This window comes from Schistocerca piceifrons, chromosome 7, assembly GCF_021461385.2.
Source record: "Schistocerca piceifrons isolate TAMUIC-IGC-003096 chromosome 7, iqSchPice1.1, whole genome shotgun sequence".
Taxonomy (NCBI): domain Eukaryota; kingdom Metazoa; phylum Arthropoda; class Insecta; order Orthoptera; family Acrididae; genus Schistocerca; species Schistocerca piceifrons.
The window spans coordinates 512,486,319-512,505,080 of NC_060144.1; the positions used below are offsets into that span (position 1 = coordinate 512,486,319).

An 18,762-nucleotide genomic window follows, 5' to 3' on the forward strand; every position below is an offset into this window, starting at 1 on the left:
GTTCTCTAAATATTCTCAATAACGTTCCATGAGAAGAACATTGCCTTCCCTCCAAGGATTCCCATTTTGATTCCCAAAGCATCCTGTAATACTTGAATGCTGATCAAACCTACTGGTAAAAAATCTAGCAGCCTGCCTCTGCATTGCTTCAATGTCTTCCTTTAATCTGACCTGTTGGGCATTCCTAATACTCAAGCAGTAGTCGAGATGGGCCACACTTGGGTCCTGTATATGGTCTCCTTTAAAGACACTTTCGTAAAGTTCTCTCAATAAATTGAGGTCAACCATTCACCTTCCCTACTACACTCTGTAAATGCTCATACCATTCTGTATCACTTTGCAATGGTGTGTGTAGATATTAATTGATGTGTCTGTGCCAAGCAGCGCACTACTAAATCTATATTCAAACATTATGGGATTGGTTTTTGTACTCATCTGAATTCACTTATGTTTTTCTACATTTAGAGCTACCTGCCATTCATCATACCAACTAGCAATTTGGTCCAAATCATCTTATATCCTCCTCCTAGTCACTTAACAATGGCACCTCCCGGTGCACCACATCACCATCAGCAAACAGCTGCAGATCGCAGCTCACTCTGTCCGTCAGACCATTTGCATATACAGAGAATAACAGTGGTTCTATTGTACTTCCCCAGGGCACTCCTGACAATACCTTTGTCTCTGAGGAACACATGCTGTCTAGGGCAGTGTCCTGGGTTCTATTACTTATGAAGCCTTCGTTCCACTCACATATCTGGGAACCCATCACATAGGTTCATACCTTCATTACGTCTGCAGTGGGGCACCATGTCAAACACTTTTCTGAAATCTAGGAATATGGAATCTGCCTGTTGTCCTTCATCCATAGTTTCCAGGATATAATGTGAGAAAAGTGTAAACTGAGTTTTGCATGAATGATGTTTTCTGAAATAATGTTGATTTGTAGACAGAGGTTTTTCTGTCTCAAGGAAAGTTATTTTATTTAAAATGAGGATGTCACCATAAGATATTTGCTGTTATTGACTTATGAAATGAAATGACATGAAAGTATTGTGTGGCATGATAGAACCCTAAGAGCATAACTTGTTGATGACATTCTTTTTGCCAATAGCTTTGCACGACCCATTGGTGGTGAGAGTGTCATGAGCATTACAGTGCAGCAAGCTTCCTATCTCTTATTAATTACATAAAAAGAGAAAATGTTCCTTTGGAATTTTTCTCATCAAAGGCCTTTTGTGTGCTTTAAATCATAATTCTTCCGATTGACACTTTCAGTGCTGAAAAAATTTAATCATTCATGTTCTGTTTCTAAGGCTGCCGGTTTACATAAATTTGTCTGTTGCTCTGTCTCTCTTTCCCAGCAGTTGTATTTTAATGTTCTCACTATACTTGGAAAAATGGAAAACATTATGTACTGGATTTTAGAGGCTGATGTACATACAGTAAATATATGGAAACAGTTCTTACGTGCCGAGTCCTACACTCATTTTGTGTAGTGGTTAGCAAGATCCTCTTGTCATGTAAACAGTTGAAATATAAAACCAAAACTAAAAGGTAGTGTGATCCAGCATCTTTTCGCTTCGCCTGGTTTTGTGAAACTGATGCAAGATAAGTGTTTGAAAAGAAGAGAGGTGAAGAGAATGTCAGAAGATGATACCTCTCAGGTAATTTAGTTTCATTTGTGTCACTAGATAATGATGTCCCCTTATTTCACTATTGTGGACAGTAGACAATGACTGTTGTAAATAATTTTAATCAAATGCTCATATAGTTTTGCTGTGGGAATCAGTTTCTATAAAATTCTTCTGGGTTGTCACATTCTAAAATGTACCAATGTTTTGGTCACTATTACAAGTGTCCATTAGGGCACACTTTTCATCATTATGTCGTCTATGACTCAGAAAATTTGTTGTGGAAATGTATATAAAACCTTTAGTTTCAAATAATGAAGGAACTTTTTGAGTAGAAAGCGTAACATACAGAGATCAGTAAAATGTTTAACTTTGATTCTTTTTTTCTTGTGAAGTCTTACTATATATGAAACAAAGACAAATAGTGTGAACAAACCTGGATTATGGAATTGTGTGATTTTAAGCTCCTAAATGTCCTACTATAATGCAGTGATAATCGGAGCATTTTGTGTTATGGTACAGAAGAGAAAAAGTGGAAGGAAGAGAATCATTTTAGCTCACATTTTAATCTCATGGTTTTTATGTTTTATCTCCTTTTGGTTGTCACATGATAACAAGATAATGGTAACATATTTTGAATCTCTGTTTCATGGCATTACTTTTTAAATCTCTCCGTCACTTTTTGCATGCTTGTACGGTATAGTGAAGACATGAAATTAAACTATTGATCTTTACATGTAAAGCATCTGTTATTATCTTGCAGTTACAGACTGACATTTGAAATATTATCTTTGTCTCATCTATGTTTTTCTACTTTGTGACTAACAACTTGACCTGCTGATTTTTCAGAAACACATGTAAAACCAGGAATTCTGGAGCATAAGGATCATATTGTTCATCAACTAAATAATGCAAGGAAAAGTTTCACCACATACAAAGCTCGATTAGCAGCTGTTAGAGAAGAAAAAATTAAACTGAAGGAAAACTTTGGTGGTAAGCATAGTTTATGTTGGAACTATATTTCATTTATTTGACTCCCAATATGCAGACCTACTACTATGATGTCCATTAGAGCACTCTTTTTTTATACCTGTCAGTTCGTTTTTGTTATTTTGTAAATAAGTGAAATTTGACTTTTTCAAACTGGTGCACATGATCTTTTCATAGTGTACTTTGTAATCTCCCCCTTCCTTCTTTTTTCCATGTATTTTCCACGTTAAACAATGCCCAGTCCAAGTAATTAATAAGCAAAGTCTATTATGAAAGCAATGTAATCCAGAAAAAATTAACTTGAATTGGCCTTCCAACTAACAAAAAATACATATAACAAAAAATTCCTTTCATGGGGGTCCAAAATTACACATTACAAACAATAATTAAGCCAGAAGCACTGTATGCAGCAGAAACACTAAACATGAATTTCAATGACCAAATGGAGAAACTTGAGCTAAAGGAAAGAAAAATCATAGGAGCAAAATTTCAGAACAATAAGATTATATACATCAAAATGAAACACTCTACAAGAAAATCGATAAACTTTCAGATACTGTGCGAAAAAGGAGGATAAAGTTTTATGGCCATCTTCTCAGGATGAATTCCAACAGATTAACTAAACAAATTGTTGACTTTTTCTGTAACTGCAAAACAAAACCCAACTGGTTTAAAGAAACTGAGAAAGACCTAGTAGAATTAAAGATTTCAGATAATTCACTTATTGATCGAACAGCTAAATTAATTACTAAAGATGAAAACAAAAGGTTCCAAGACAAATCTACACAAAAGTCCAAACCCTGCATCTTGGGAGAAGAGGAAAAGATCAGAAATCATGAAGAAATACTGGGCCCTAAGAAAAGAACAACGCGCAAAGAAATGATTGCTCCAGTGTACCCCAAAGAGGTGAAACGAAAGAAGAGAAACTTTCAAGTTTACTTAGCTTGTCATGTTGAGATGACTCCAGTTGTTCTTGTCTTAGGCGTCTGATTCTTGAAGCTGAAAATCTTAACATCAGGTCCTCTCAGTTGGTTTGAACTAAATAAATAGGAAGATTGTTGTTGCAGAATTTTTTATGCAAATATATTTTCCACTGATTTTCTCAAATTTTAGTAAATCAATCAGTATTTAGATTTTTCACTTTAACAAAGCCAAAATTGCAGTGTTTGCATCTATTATACAAAAATACGTCTGATCACATCAGAGGCAAGCTTATGACTCCCACACTCTGCGGAAATAACAATATTCAAAAGGGTTTATAATTTTTCTTAACAAATTAATTCCTACCAGTTTTCGTTACATTATTAATTTCTATTATTATTTCATAAATGGATCCAGAAATAAACAGGGTAAACAGTTCAGGATTGTGTAATTCATAATAGAAATTTTAAGTGTGCAAATAATTTGTACTTCCAAATGCTTAAAAAAAAGAAAAAAAATTTACTGTATATTCAGAACTAGTACTTATTGATTATAACATCAAAACTAAAATATTTTACAACATAGTTTAGCTTAAATATAACATATTATGTATAAAATTATATAACTGTTTTCAGAAAAGCAACTGAGATAATGTTGACCTTTCCAGAATTTGAAAAATAATACTGGTATCAACAACTACTGTTGAGGAAAAGTATTGCTAGAGGAGTGTGTCCTGTTACAACTTTTATTCGCAAATGTCTTGAGTGTATTTGGTAGATATACTGCAGTTATGCAGATTTGACTTCAATGAATCATCATCAAAAATAAAAACATGGAAAAGACAAAAACCCAGAATTACTGTTAAACATAAGCACTTGGAAAAATATTAAAAAGTGCAAGCTGTGAGACCCCCCACCTCCTTCATCTCACTTACATGATAGCAATACCTGTCCTTTCTAATGATGACTTTGTGACTAATTAATAACATTTAATTACTGGTGGGTGAAGTTTGGGAAGTACAACAGAATGAGATGCAACTATTGATGCAACAACAGTTATGAAATAAGAATAATGAAATCATGCCACGAGCTTCTAGCACCTTGCATTTTGAAATGATTCGTTCTGGGATGACATTTCGAACACATACACTAATGTTCAACATTGTTTGCACACGTGGAAGAACATCTTACAGTTGTGATGCTGTGGATCCAAAACGAACATCATCATATGTGATTGTGGTAACCAGAAAGGGGCTTAGCCACAAATTGTTGCAGCTAACAGATGCTATATTTGTTTTTCTAATGAAAGAGGCACAGCAATGTAACCCAAAATCCCCGGATCTCTTAAATTTTTGATCCTAGGTTCCTCATGTGTATGTAAAATCCAAGGGAAGAAATTCAAAACAGAGCCCTAAATGAAACATTCAAGATGTCAAAGAAAGATTTCAAATAGTAAGAAAGATCAGTCAATGACTGACATGGTGGCATGCTTATAACTAATGTACATATTGTTTACTTAACATTACTGCAGGAAAAAAGGAGGAATTTCATCTAACTTTGAAGCTGTGGCCATAGTTAAATAATGCAAAGATAATGATTAGTAAACAAAGGCCACTTCAATGTAAATATAGTCAATTATTCCTAAGTAAGCACTCAATCTTTCATGCAATTAGGTAAGATCGTAGTAATGTCGGATCTTTAAAGACCTTGAAAGTTTTGTTAGGTTGACTGGCTTATGACTCATTATCAGTTGGGGTAGTCATTTGACATTACATTTGAATTCCAAATATTTACATAGAAAAAAAAAATTCCAAAAAAGATGAGTGTGTGAAAAACACAGATCAAAAGACATAGAAAACACCATGGAGCCATATACAAATACTAGTAGAACAAGATAAATGGCGATGTAATCAAACAATATCATTATATTATTACATTGTAAAGTATTTAGATAAAATTGTCACACCAGAAAAAGAACATAAAAGTTTGTGTCTTGAAGTTTACAATAAGGTTTAAAACATGGTTCAAAGTCACCTTAAACAACGATAAGTTCCCTTGTTATATTGATGCACTTTCATAATGCAGTATATAATTCACTATTTCACTATGCTGTGCTTTTAAACACTTCACTGTAGATAGTCATAGCTTGAGGGTATCATAGGAAAGAGGACACAGCTTAGTAGGGCCCGGGGATGCTTTGTGAAGAGCACAGTGCATCATGGAATGCTCTCGATCTCTGTCCAAGTGGTGGGCGTAGTATGTTGCTTGGCTGGTAAGCATTCTGATAGGCAAGCCACAAGGGAGAAAGGGGGTGGACCTTGTAGCAGCTGCTTGCAGGACATATTTACCTGGTAGTGTCAACAGTTATGGTGGATGGCAGCAGCTGTTAGGTTGGTAGACCTCCCAACAAACAACACAGCTGCCATAGCACATGCACATACACCTGCAATGAACGGATGAGGCTCAATAGGCGACAGCCTGAGCACCGCTACTGAAATGGACATATTTTGACATTATGTATCGAAACAACACAATTACTGCTGTGCATGGGCAGACATTAATGCACCCCATCACAAGGCAGTCATTAATTTTAACACTCAGCGTATGCTCTTTGCGTAAAAGCAGTATAAGGCAAACAGTTTCTATATTGAACTCATTGGAGCTACCCAAAAACATTCTGTTTAAATGGAGATAAACATATAATGACTACAGTCGTATAGAAAGTTCTTGAACATACGAAATTAATTTCTAACAAATATTTGACATCATTAAATATCTGTAATAGCTCTAGTAAATCTTTGGGTTGATCCCTTTGCAGAAGAATTGCCCTGTGTGATTGCCATGGTATTCAATAAATCCTGGTAGTACCATCCGGCTTCGTTACTTCATGTATGTGACCACAGATTCACCACCTGATCACTAGATGATTGCTATATCTTGCATTCTTTTAATCCAGCTGGCCGCGGTGGCTGAGCAGTTCTAGGCGCTTCAGTCTGGAACCACGCGACTGCTACGGTCACAGGTTCGAATCCTGCCTCGGGCATGGATGTGTGTGATGTCCTTAGGTTAGTTAGGTTTAAGTAGTTCTAAGTTCTAGGGGACTGATGACCCCAGATGTTAAGTCCTATAGTGCTCAGAGCCATTTGAACCATTTTTTAATCTATTTGTCAACCTCAGGTTTCTTGGCTGATGGAATAAAGTAAGATTTCATATGAAATTGTTTTTGACGTTTCACTTTTAATTTGCAAACACCACCTCTCATTATTCTGGACTAAGATGAAAATATACCTTGGTGGAACTGCAGTACCTCTCTCAACTCTTACCTTTGATGCTCTGAAAGTTCTGTTAATTTATATAGTTTCACTTGAATATTTGCAGCAGCGACATTTACATTATCCCATGACTTCATGCCCTTTTCTTTCCCTTGAAATCATGACATCTCAACTCCTGCTCCTTTTTTTCACACCAACAAAATGACAGTTCACACCTACAGTGCACTCACAAAATATTCATCTACAATTCCTTTAAAGCATATCTTCATGTCTTCTTCCTTATTCTTCATGTAAGCATGTCATCTAATCAGTACCTCAGATGATTCCAGTGTTTAAAAATGGAACAAGAAATACTGGCTGCTCAGAATCTCCCAAAATTAGATATTTTAACACATATTTGCTATTAAAACAGTCTTGATCACGATTTATTTATCAAGGTGACCGATATCGACCACTACTGTGGTCATCTTCAGACTGTTGGTAGGAACCTCTTTCTGTTGGAGAATCACTAGTAGGTTCCTACTCAGTGGTCTGAAGATGACCACAGTAGTGGTCGAAACCGGTCTTATTGATAAATAAATCGTGATCAGGACTGTTTTAATAGTAAATATTTGTAACACATTGATCACTGCCTCTCCCATAATGTATTCAAAAGTAATTATTTTAACAGAGCTCGATTTCTGATTGGCTTTCTTCGATTCCTAACTGTGGTTATGATTCTGAGTTCATTTACTGGAAAAATCAACATAGTTCCTTGATCAATGAATTCTTGAAATAAGTTCTCTACAATTATGCTCGCCTTCGAGCCGGACCCAATAAGATGTCAACATCAGCTCCAAATAGTCAGCTGTACAAATGGTTTGACAGTGCCCTCAGTACAGTGCTCGCCTTCCCTTAATAAGTCTTCCTTAACGTTACATCCATTGTCTACTTGTGTAGTTCATAGTGTAATAGGTGACCTCTTGTCCGTACATTCAGTCTGAGTGGGTTGTGTCTGGAACTAGACGCAGTTTTTCTGTGAATCCTGATGAGGAACACTGTTATCATTCCTTTCCTGTTGTGGCAATCCATCATAAATCTGTTGCTCGTTGTTCCTTGAAATTCATGATATCCCTACTGTTATCATACGTTCACTTCCAGTCATGATATGTCTGTGATCCTTTACAGTGATTCCACTGATTTCGTGCTCTGAAATTCCATCACTACATTACTCATTCCAGGATGTGTCATTGCCTCGGTTTCTCACATCAGATATATATGTATCTTGTTAGAACTAATTTCTCACAGATGTGCAGCAGTAATCGATGACTAAGTATCTCTTTAAGTTATGTGTTGTTAACAGGGTCCTCTAGATGTATGTTATGATCTCAACACGTCTCTAAAAACACACGAATGGTACCATCACTCTAGCTAGCCATACAGTGACAGTTTCAGTAATTTTGGCTTGATTGCCCATTGTTGTTTGAGAGACCAAAATGTATTCCGGAAAACCACATGAAATGGACTGAAACTATTGCAACTGCAACTATCAACGACTCACAACCACCATGTATGTCCACTGTCTTTCAGACTATTCACATAAACATCTATTTTTATGTTTCTCAGAATGCAGTTTTGAAAAGCATGCTTAAACTGGCATGTGGAAGCAATGGGACGTAATCTTGACTCTGTTGGAATTTGTGAAATTTGCATGTACCAATGCTGGTATCAATAATCGTGCTTGACACTGCATTCAGCATAACACCACATTTTTCTTTGTCTCAATTATTAATTTGCTTCTTCTACCACATGTTCATATAAAGTGGGTTGCCTTACGTGTTCTACATGATTTGCCTGGTTCGTGCACTGTTCATGCTTGCCAACTACCATCTTAAAGAGTGTCTTCTTGTGCTGTGAACAATTCTTCTTTACTGTCATGATCTCATCATTAACTTTATTTTTCACAAGACCAAATGTGAATTTGTTAGATTCACAATCTGCATCATACTTAAGTTTTAATTTGTCAACCTCTGCTCTGACCTTTGATTATTCATCCCTAACTTTGTTGCGTCAGTCATTGTGCTTTGAACAATTGATGAATTCCTTTCACAGCTCTTTTAATGCTTCTTGAAGCTTGTGCGCATTTATTTTGACTTGATCCTCCACCCGGTCACTAAAATCAATAGTTTGCTGTTTACGATCATCATTTTGCCGCCTGAGAACATTATGCATTTTCGTAATGTATGCAAACAACTGATTTAGTCTCTCTGTTACTGGTCTGTGGTTAACTGTTTGTGTAATATCCATAGTTGATCTGGCTACCAGTTCCCCATGTTCATTATTTCACTTTTCAAGTTCTTGTTACGTCACAAATTTCCCCATTCATTTTTAGAATTAATATTTTGACTTGGATTGTCCCATATATTACATTCCCACTACCACCAGTATCGTCGCTCTTAACATTCATTGTCAAATGTAGCATATGGCCAGTCACTTCTGATAGGCATACCTATTCCCAGTTATAGTTCACAAATTATCACTTCTTTCCAATGCTGTTTTTAACAAAACAAAGCGCCACTGTACTGGAATGCTGTGGGTTCACCATTTGATGTATTTGTGTTGCATCGGTCACATCCAAAGATTGCTATTAAATCGTAGTCCAACACGCGCAACACCGATTGTGAGACCCTGCCTTCAACTTTGTCTCACTTAACTGATATCGACACCACCTATTTATCAATGACTTGTTGACTAATTAATAATGTTAATTTACTTGTGGGTGAAGTTCAAAAATACAACAGACTAAGATGCAATGTTGATTTATTAATGCCTTTGTAGATGACAGTTATGAAATCAGAATAATGAAATCGTGCCAAGAGTTTCTAATAACACCTTGTGCTAATATTGTACTTTATTTGTGCTTGCTGCTGAATACATATTATGACACTTTTATCTTAACAACTCTGAATGATAACCACAATTGCCATGCTGTGCACCAAAAACAAGCAATGCCTTATCTGATTTTTGTAACCAGAGAGGTTTAGCCACACATTGTCACAGCTCACAATCGCTACATATGTTCTTTTACCAAAAGAGCCACAGTAGTGGTAACATCACAAAGCTCACTGTGGGCACTTAAAATCAGCTGTCATGCCCGCTACAGACATAAATGGAACAGTTATGTCTGTAGAGGCCATGCGTGCAATTTTGGCATAGAAGTGTGAGAACTACTATGCAAAAATTGTTTTTGTTTAGAAAAATATAAAATAATCACCATTTTTCATTTTTTTGAAATATAATCAACCTCAGTTTACAGTATTGAAAGAAATACAGAGAAATGGGGACCATGTGGATGATAAATTTAAATGAAAATATTTCATTACAATAATTAGGGACCATATGGCATCATTAAATGTTCACAGAAAATTGAGCTTAGAGTAAGCTACTCGTAACACAAATGACTATTTCCCATCATCCTCATCTGTTTGTTGCTGTTGAATTTCCAGTCAGAGAAATGTCCTTATCTTGATAAGAACAACATTTACAGTGTAATGGAGAGGCCATTGATGGCTTGTTTTGAAAATAATTTATTTCCCAGTACAGTGGCAACAATTTAAATACTAAATTGCTGGTTGTGCATGTCACCATCCATCTACAAATCTACAAGGCAAATAAAAAGTTTAAAAAGTTAAAAGTGAAGCTACACAATTATACTAAAGAAGTGTATTTTTTTTTTTTAATTTGAAATTTATTTGTTCTAACTTATTAGCATACTGCCATTCCATTTTATGTAATGTATGTGCTTGTCGTAGATGCATCACAACTTTGTCATAAAATACTGTAACTGCAGATTTTATTATGCAGTTTTATACATTTTACTGACTAAAGTTCTTATGTGTGGACACTCATCTCATTTACTCAATCAGTCTGATGGCTTCTTTGGAATGTTGCAATCCTGCCTTACTATCATTGTCTGCTTGCAGTTCTTCCGGTCTTGTGTTGCTTCCTTCAATTCAGTGATACCTATCACTCTACAGTATGAGGTCACTTCATCTTGGCATCTACATTTTGGTCATCCAGTGGGTCTTTAGCCTTCCATCTTTCTCTCATGCATCTGATGGACCATTCTGACAACATGGTGTGCCTATTGCAAATGTTTCAGTTTGATGATGGTCACTTCTGAGGGTTGATCACTAGCTTGATTAGTCCTTCATTGGCTCTGTGAACATATCTTTGCATAGCTTGGTCAAATGTTGTCCCAAAAATTTTCTGTGCATTTATTTTTGAAGACTGAAAGTTGGTGCTCTTCTCTTATGGTTATGCTCAGTGTACCCTCTCCATACTGCAGTACTGATCTGAATATTATGTCATAGAGTTTCAGCTTGTTTTTCTTGGTAAGGAGTTTATAGAATAGAAATGTTAAAGGAAGAAGTAAACTTTCTTTGGGTTCTGTAATTTGATATTTGACTTGTCTGCAATTGCAGTCATGTATGTTTAAACCAAGGTAATAGAAGCTGAGAGTGTTCTTTGAAGTGTAGTTTTCTGTATGAAGGTCATCACATTGTTGTGTAGTCATGTTTTTCCTTTATATGATCAGGTGGTCAGTCTTTCCTTCATTACTTTTTAAATCCATTTTAGAGTCTGTTTCATTTAGTTTAATTTAGTTCATCGTATTAGATTTTTGGGAAAGCCTTCAACTTTGTCACTCACAATTTAAATAATGAAAACTACACCAGTTACACATTCTTGAAATGTGTTGTGCTTAGCAGCAAAAAATAAGTAACTGGTACAATTTTCATTATTTAAATGATTCATTTAGTTTCTTTAACAGAGTTTCAATTTTGCCACTGTTATTTCCTGTTAAAACTGGCATCTGCAAAGGGCGGTATACATGACTGGTTCTCTGATCTTTTCTTGAGTTTTTCTTACTGCTTTTCCCATCACATGGTTGGAGGTAAATGGGAATAATATATGAACTTGCTTCAATCCACTTTTGCCCACAAAATAGTCTGATACCAACAATACTAGGTCACCCTGTTTACACATTTGAGTTTCATAGAGATTCCATATAATGCCATGATTTCCCATCTCATTTCTCTGTGCACTGAATTGTAGACCTTCTGAAAGTAAGTGAACAGCTAATGTATGTTCTTGTTGTATTTCCATAATTTTGCATTGATGATGTTGATCCAAAATATGCTGTCCATTGTAGATTGGGTTTCCCAAAATCCTTTCCTGTAGTTTCCTGTTACATTTTCAATATAGAGGGTGAGTCTTTGCAATATTATATGTGATAGTATTTTGTATAGTGTTACTAGTCGGGAAATTCTGGAAATGCTTCTGTAATTTGTGCAGTTTCATTTATCCCTTTGTTATTTATAGGAATGATGATTGACTCCTTCCATTCATCTGGTATGTTTTCACCTCACCAAGTTTTAACAATAAGATGAAACAGTTACGCTGTTTATGACCATCATTTTTTTGTAATTCCACCGGAATTCCATCACCTCCAACTGCTTCATGGTTTTTCATTTTTTTTTTAATTGTATGTTGCATATGTTCATATATTGGGTCATTTACGAGAATTTCAATTGTTGGAGGGCATGTTTTCTCCGGTTTATTTTTAGGATCAGGGCAGTTCAATAAGTCATCAAAATACTCTTTCCTAGCTTACAATACATCATATGATCCACCGATCCTGCAACTGTTGTTATTGTGAAGGGCTGTAGTTCACAGTTGATATCCCTTCTTGATGTTATTCACAGTGCTGTATACTCAGCCGGTACTGTTTTCTTTCTGGTCATCTTCAATACTCTCTATGGTGTGCTTCAGTTGAAGTGTTTTTTTTCTGGTCCTAGAGTCTTGCTTGTATCCTTCCGTATCTCTCCATAGCCCTGTTCTAATTCTTATTTTTTCCTGTCTTGTAGCCATGCATTCCTGGCTGTCAGGCTAGCGTCTGCTGCCAGTTTGCATGTATTGTTGAATCATTCCTTCTTCTTTCATTCTACATTTATTATGTGTTTTTTGGCTGACATTTGAATTCCTTTCTTGAAGTCAATCCTGAGACCATTTATGTCTTTAGTTTCACTTTTTCACTTCCTCTGTTTTGTCAAGCATTGGAAATCTGTTGCTCACTTCCATATGATACTGACAAGTTTCAGGATTGTCCCTCAGTGGTTGAACTTCATACTGCACTGTGTGTACTTGGTGTTTTCTGAGATTTGTTTTCAATTGGACTTTCATAAATACAACCACCAGCTTGTGGTCACAGCCTGTGTCCGTTTCCCTATATGTACAGATATCACTGATTGCACTTTTGTGCCTTTTGAGACTTAATATGCAATGAATTTGGTTAGCTGTCCTTCCATCTTCCAAGTATCTGTCTTTAGTTTATATCTTTCTGTGGGAAGGTTATTCTTTTAACATTCATGCTTTCTGATTCAGCAAATTAGATCATTCTGAGTAAATTTTCATTGGTTTCCTCATGGAGGCTTTCTCTGTCTATTGTTGATTGCAGATGTTCACTTTTCCTACCTTGACGTTAAAGTATCCCAGTACAACTTTGATTTCATGTTGCAGTAGTCTGCCATAAACATTCTCTAAGAGATCATAAAAACTGTCTTTTTACAGTGCCCTCTTTGTCATTTGCAGGTGCATGAACATTGACAGTAGAGACATTAAACCATTGACTTTTCACTCATAAGTAGCAAATTCTTTCATTAACTGTCTCAAACTTGATCACTGTTACAACTAACTACTTTGAAGTGAGTAATGCAGTTCCCATTTCATGCTTTTCTGTTTGTACACCTGTACACCACAGTTAAACAGAGTGTATTGTCTGAGGGTATTGTGTGTTCTCCAGGAAATCTTTTTTTTTGTTTTGTTTTTTCCTTTTTCTTTTTTTTGGAATTGCAGCAGTTTTTACATTGTACTTCTCTAATTGGTCTTTTACCCTTTCCATATGCCCAGGTTTCCACAGATTCCTTGCTTCTGTGTGTTGTTTTGTAAGTCCATTTATCATTTGCCTTGTCATCATAGAGTATCATTTCTTACCTCATTCTGAGGCATAAATGAGAGATTCATAACAATTTATTTTTGCATGAGACTGTTTTTGGCATGAGGTACCAGGGATTCTTTGGACAACATTACCATACCTCAGCCGAGAAAAAGGTGGGAAAGGAATAACTAAGAATAAAAGGAGACTCTCATTTATTTAGTTCACCCCGTCAGCTCTTGTGGATGAGAAAACGACAGAGAGTGACAGGTCATTGCAGGACATACTTTGTCTGCTACTCAGCCAGTACCTGTTTAGTAAGGTTGACCCTACAAGTAGCTATGCTGTCACTGACATAGCCCCCAACCTTGTCACCTATGCACAAGAGTGCTTTGTTAAGGCAGTATCCCCTAGAGAGCAACTTAACATATGCTCTTTAAAATTTTGTTGAAACATGTCAGTAACATATGAATAGTTCCTCACCATAAAGATGACACTTTTAGTTGTAGACAGGCATGATGAAAAGACTGTTACACATGTTAGCCCCTGCCAAAGCATTCTTCAGAAAGGAAAAACACACACACACACACACACACACACACACACACACACACACACACACCACACCTATCTGCAGCCAGCTTTTTGGCCAGAACGGATGGAGGTGTAGGTGTCATGTGTGCATGAGATGTGTGTGCGTGTTTTCCTTTCCGAAGAATGCTTTGGCAGGATGCTCAAATGTGTAACTGTCTCTACGTAATGCCTGTCTGCAACTCAGCATGTCATCTTTAAGATGAGTAGCAGTCTATCCTTTCCATAATATTATTGATATTCAGATCTGGACTTTCCATTGTTTGCATTTGAATAGTTATTTACTAGAACATCAGGGGATTAGCTTTTATATGCAAGACCATCCTCATTTCTGTTCATTGACAGTGCCATTGGACTGAACCATGGCATCTGTTTTAAGGTACAATATCACTTTATTTTACTATACTTTAATTTTGACATAATCTGCGTAACTTATCTTTTAACTTTTCAACTTATTTGTCTTGCAGATCTGAAGGTGGCTAGTGGCGGCCAAAACCAATAACTTCATACTGAAATAACTGTCACCAAGTCAGTTTACTGATTTAAGGTGTGAAAGGTGGTGCATTTCAAATTGGCTCAACTGTAGAAGGACATTGTAGGGTTCAAAACAAACTGTGTGTTGATAAGAGTCTTTACTTTTGCCAAGAAACTTTCATTCCTCTGATGAATACACAATTTGCTATAATATCACACTAATTAACTGCCACTGCAGCAAGTGTCAAGTGCCAGTTCCATGTCAGTGTGCCCCAGATGTGCTTGATTGTGTAGAAGTTTTGCAATTCAAGCTTGTCTATGGGTTAGCTGTGATGGACTTCTGTCGAAGTTCGATGGTTGTGGTAACAGTGGTACCACTGACCTAATAGCTAATGCATCCACCTTTGACAAGGATAACAGTGGCAACGTGTCATGGTGTTGAAGCAGTGAGGCCTTGGTAGGTCGCTGGAGGGAATTGGCACCACATTTGCACATACAAGTCACCTAATTCCCATATCTTATGGGGAGGGGGAGGCGCCACGTCAATCACATCCCAGAGGTGTTCGCTCAGGTCCAGATCTGGTGAGTTGGGAGGGCCAGCACATTGATTGGAAGTTGCTGTTACATTGCTTGAACCCCTCCATCACACTCATGGCCTTGTGACACGGTGCATTATCTTGTTGAAAAAAGACACTGACAGTGGAAAACATGATCGTCATGAATTGGAGTACGTGGTCTGCAGACAGTGTATGATACTCCTTGGCCATCTTGGCGCCTCGCACGAGCTCCACTGGACCCTTGGATACCCATGGGAATATTCCCCAGAGCTTAATGGAGCCATTGCTACATTGTCTCCATCCCATAGTAAAGGTGTCAAGGGGCTGTTCCTCTGGAAAACAACAGGTTCGCGCCCTCCCACTGGCATGGATGAAGAAAGTATCAGGATTCATCAGGCCATGCAATGCTCTGCCAATGTGCCAACATCCAGTGTCAATGATCACATGCCTATTTCAGTTGTAGTTGCCGATTTCATCTGTTAACATTGGTACATCCATGGGTCGTTGGCTGTGGAGGCCCATTGTTACGAGCGTTCAGGGCACTGTGTGTTGAGACACCCTTGTAATCTGCCCGGCATTAAAGTCTGATGTTAGTTCCGCCACAGTTCACCACTGATGATGTTTTACCAGTCTGCCCAGCCTATGATGTCATGAGGGGTGCTGCCCACAGGGGTCCACAACTCTTTTGTGGATACGTGCGTGGCAAGCACGGGACCCCGAGCTAGTGCAGCTCTCTTTCCTTTCTGGGCTGCATACCTTCCCTTCTCATATCCCTCCCTGTCCTCAGTCCTCCTTCCCCTCCCTGCCCCTTCCCTTCCTTTTCTCCCTCTCTTTGAGAGTATGTTTTGTGCCTATGTTCAGAAATGGATCTGTATGACTGAGAGACATGGTTTCTCTTCTTTTCTCTCTACACTGGAAAATCTCTGTTCTCACTTTGTTTTCTTTTTCTTCTTTTCCTTGATTTTCTCTTAACCTTCTTCTCCGCTGCAGTGTTTGAGACCTCTTCTCTTCTTTCCTTGTCTTTGTTCCTCCCCTTCTCTTTCTTTCCTGCCTGGGCATGTCTGAAGGCTGACCCATGTGTTTCCATGCATAGCCTGTGACGGCGTAACGAGTCATTCCCCATCCAGGGTAGACAAGCAGGACACACATGTACCCCCTGGTAAAGGCCAGGCCCGGGGAGGGGTGATTACCCGAGCTGGTACCTTTCGAACATGCTGATTGGTCCCTCCGTCCGTTTCTTGGGAGGTGTGACGTGATGTGTGGTCAATCACCTTAGGCGGGAGTGCCCTCAGAGAGGCCCCCACTAGGAAGGAGCATGCCATCGGAGATGCCAGTGATCATGGGGGATACTTTTGCAATGGTTTCCTCTACTTCTACAACTTCTGCCCCCAAGAGAAAGCTATGGACAGTTCAGCCATGGACAATTCTTCTATCAGTACCAAAGTTACTAGTTGTTTCTCGGTCTGACAAAGGTCAAGACTTCTCCACAGTCAACCCTTTCATTGTTCAGAAAGGTGTCGATGCAATTGCAGGCCCTGTCAAGTCTTGTCCCTGGTTACGAAATGGTACCCTGTTGTTAGAAACAAACAATGCCCTTCAGGCACAAACATTGCTTTGAACTACACTGCTACACACCTTCCCTGTCCGGGTAGAAGCACAGCGTACATTAAACTCATAGCGCGGGGTGGTTTATACAAGATCACTTGACAGATTATCCAATGAGGACATTCAAAATTACCTGTCTGATCAGAGCATAATGGCCGTACATCGCATTGTGAAATGGGTTGAAAAAGAATTGGTATTGACCTGTACTCTCTTCTTGACGTTTGACAGAGTTCAACTTCTATCCAACATTAAAGAGGGATCTGAGATCATTTCAGTTCGTACTTACTTCCTGAACCCTACCCGTTGCTATCGGTGTCAGTGGTTTAATCGTACCAGCCAGTCATATTCCAACACAGCTAAATGCGCTACATGTGGCAGGGATGCCTATGAGGTTGATTGTCCACCTCCATCCTCTCTTTGCATCAGCTGTATGGGCAACCATGCTGCTTCTTCTAGAGATTACCCTATCTTTAAAGATGAACAAATTATTCAGGAAATCCAAGTGAAGGAAAAGGTGTTACCTTTGCTGCTCGGAAGTTCTTCACCAGTAGAAAGCCCAATGTGCTCCCAGCACTGTCCTCACCTCTCCTCGACCTACTAAGGAGGTAGCCATGCAGACTTGTTATCTCACCTTTAGCACCACAGTCGTCAGGTCGGCCAGCCCATAGATTGCCTGTTCAACGTCCTCACTATCACCCGCTAAGTCTAAGGCTCAACCTTCATCAGCTCCTGCTAAATCATGGGCCTCAAAATCAGACGCACGGACTTCCAAAAAAGAGCCTACTTGCGAAGATTTTTTACATACCCAGTCCTCACACCCATCGACTCCTCCCTCTTCTCAACGTCCTGCTTCCAAGAAGGCTCAAAAGAAACAGTTCCTCTCCTTCTCTGCCACCGCGTGTCTCTTCTACAGCGCCACCCAGCGGTAGCCACCCTCAGCCGTCATCCGTGTTGCTGAGACACGCTGCTGGCAGCCGATCAACCAGCTAATCACTGGCAGCAGGAGCTGCCTTCAAACAACCTATGGATCAGGATCTTCTACCTTGGGCTGACTGCCTTTCCACACCGTTGGCTGCCAGCTTGCAGCGGTCATTGAGTTGACGGCAATCATGGTGAGATTTTTCCTTTTTCTGTCCACCTTATGTCAACTATCCAATGAATACCCACAGACCTTGCTCCAATTGGGATGGTTTCTCGATCCTCTTACGATCCTACTCCCCAGTCGTCTTCTGTCCTCAGGAGACAAAGCTACGTCCCCATGATTGCTTTGTTTTCCCTCATTTCCAATCAGTCCAGTTTGATCTCTCCTCTGTTGATGGTACTCTGGCAAACGGGGGACTTATAATTCTTCTCCATGATGCTATCCATTATCACCCAATCCCCTTAACAGTTCCTTCCAAGCTGTCGCTGTACGTCTTTACCTTTCTGGATACACCTTCTCTCTTTGTACCATATACATTCCATCGTCCACACCAATGGCAAGAGCCGATCTCCTTCATCTCCTTGGTCAGCTCCCACCCCCTATTTGCTGGTTGGGGACTTCAATGCTCACCACCTGCTTTGGGCGTCTCTGTGTCCTTGTCCGAGAGGCTCCCTATTGATTGACCTCTTCCACCAAGTGCATCTTGTTTGCCTTAACACTGGGGAACCTACGTTTCTGTCTGCCTCCACGTCACCCTTCTCTCATTTGGACCTTTCAGTTGGTTCAAATGGCTCTGAGCACTAGACCTTTCAATTGGTACTGTT

The 18,762-nt window shown here is 38.6% G+C and overlaps 1 protein-coding gene across 2 annotated transcripts in view; it reads left to right on the forward strand.

Annotated features, from left to right (window-relative positions):
- LOC124805145 (elongator complex protein 1) overlaps positions 1 to 18,762 on the forward strand; it is a 134,097-nt gene that overhangs the window by 57,906 nt on the left and 57,429 nt on the right. For both annotated transcript variants that reach the window (XM_047265613.1, XM_047265614.1), the window contains exon 9: positions 2,484 to 2,627. In XM_047265613.1, coding sequence (XP_047121569.1) covers positions 2,484 to 2,627 — 144 coding nt within the window. The remainder of the gene's footprint in view (positions 1 to 2,483; positions 2,628 to 18,762) is intronic.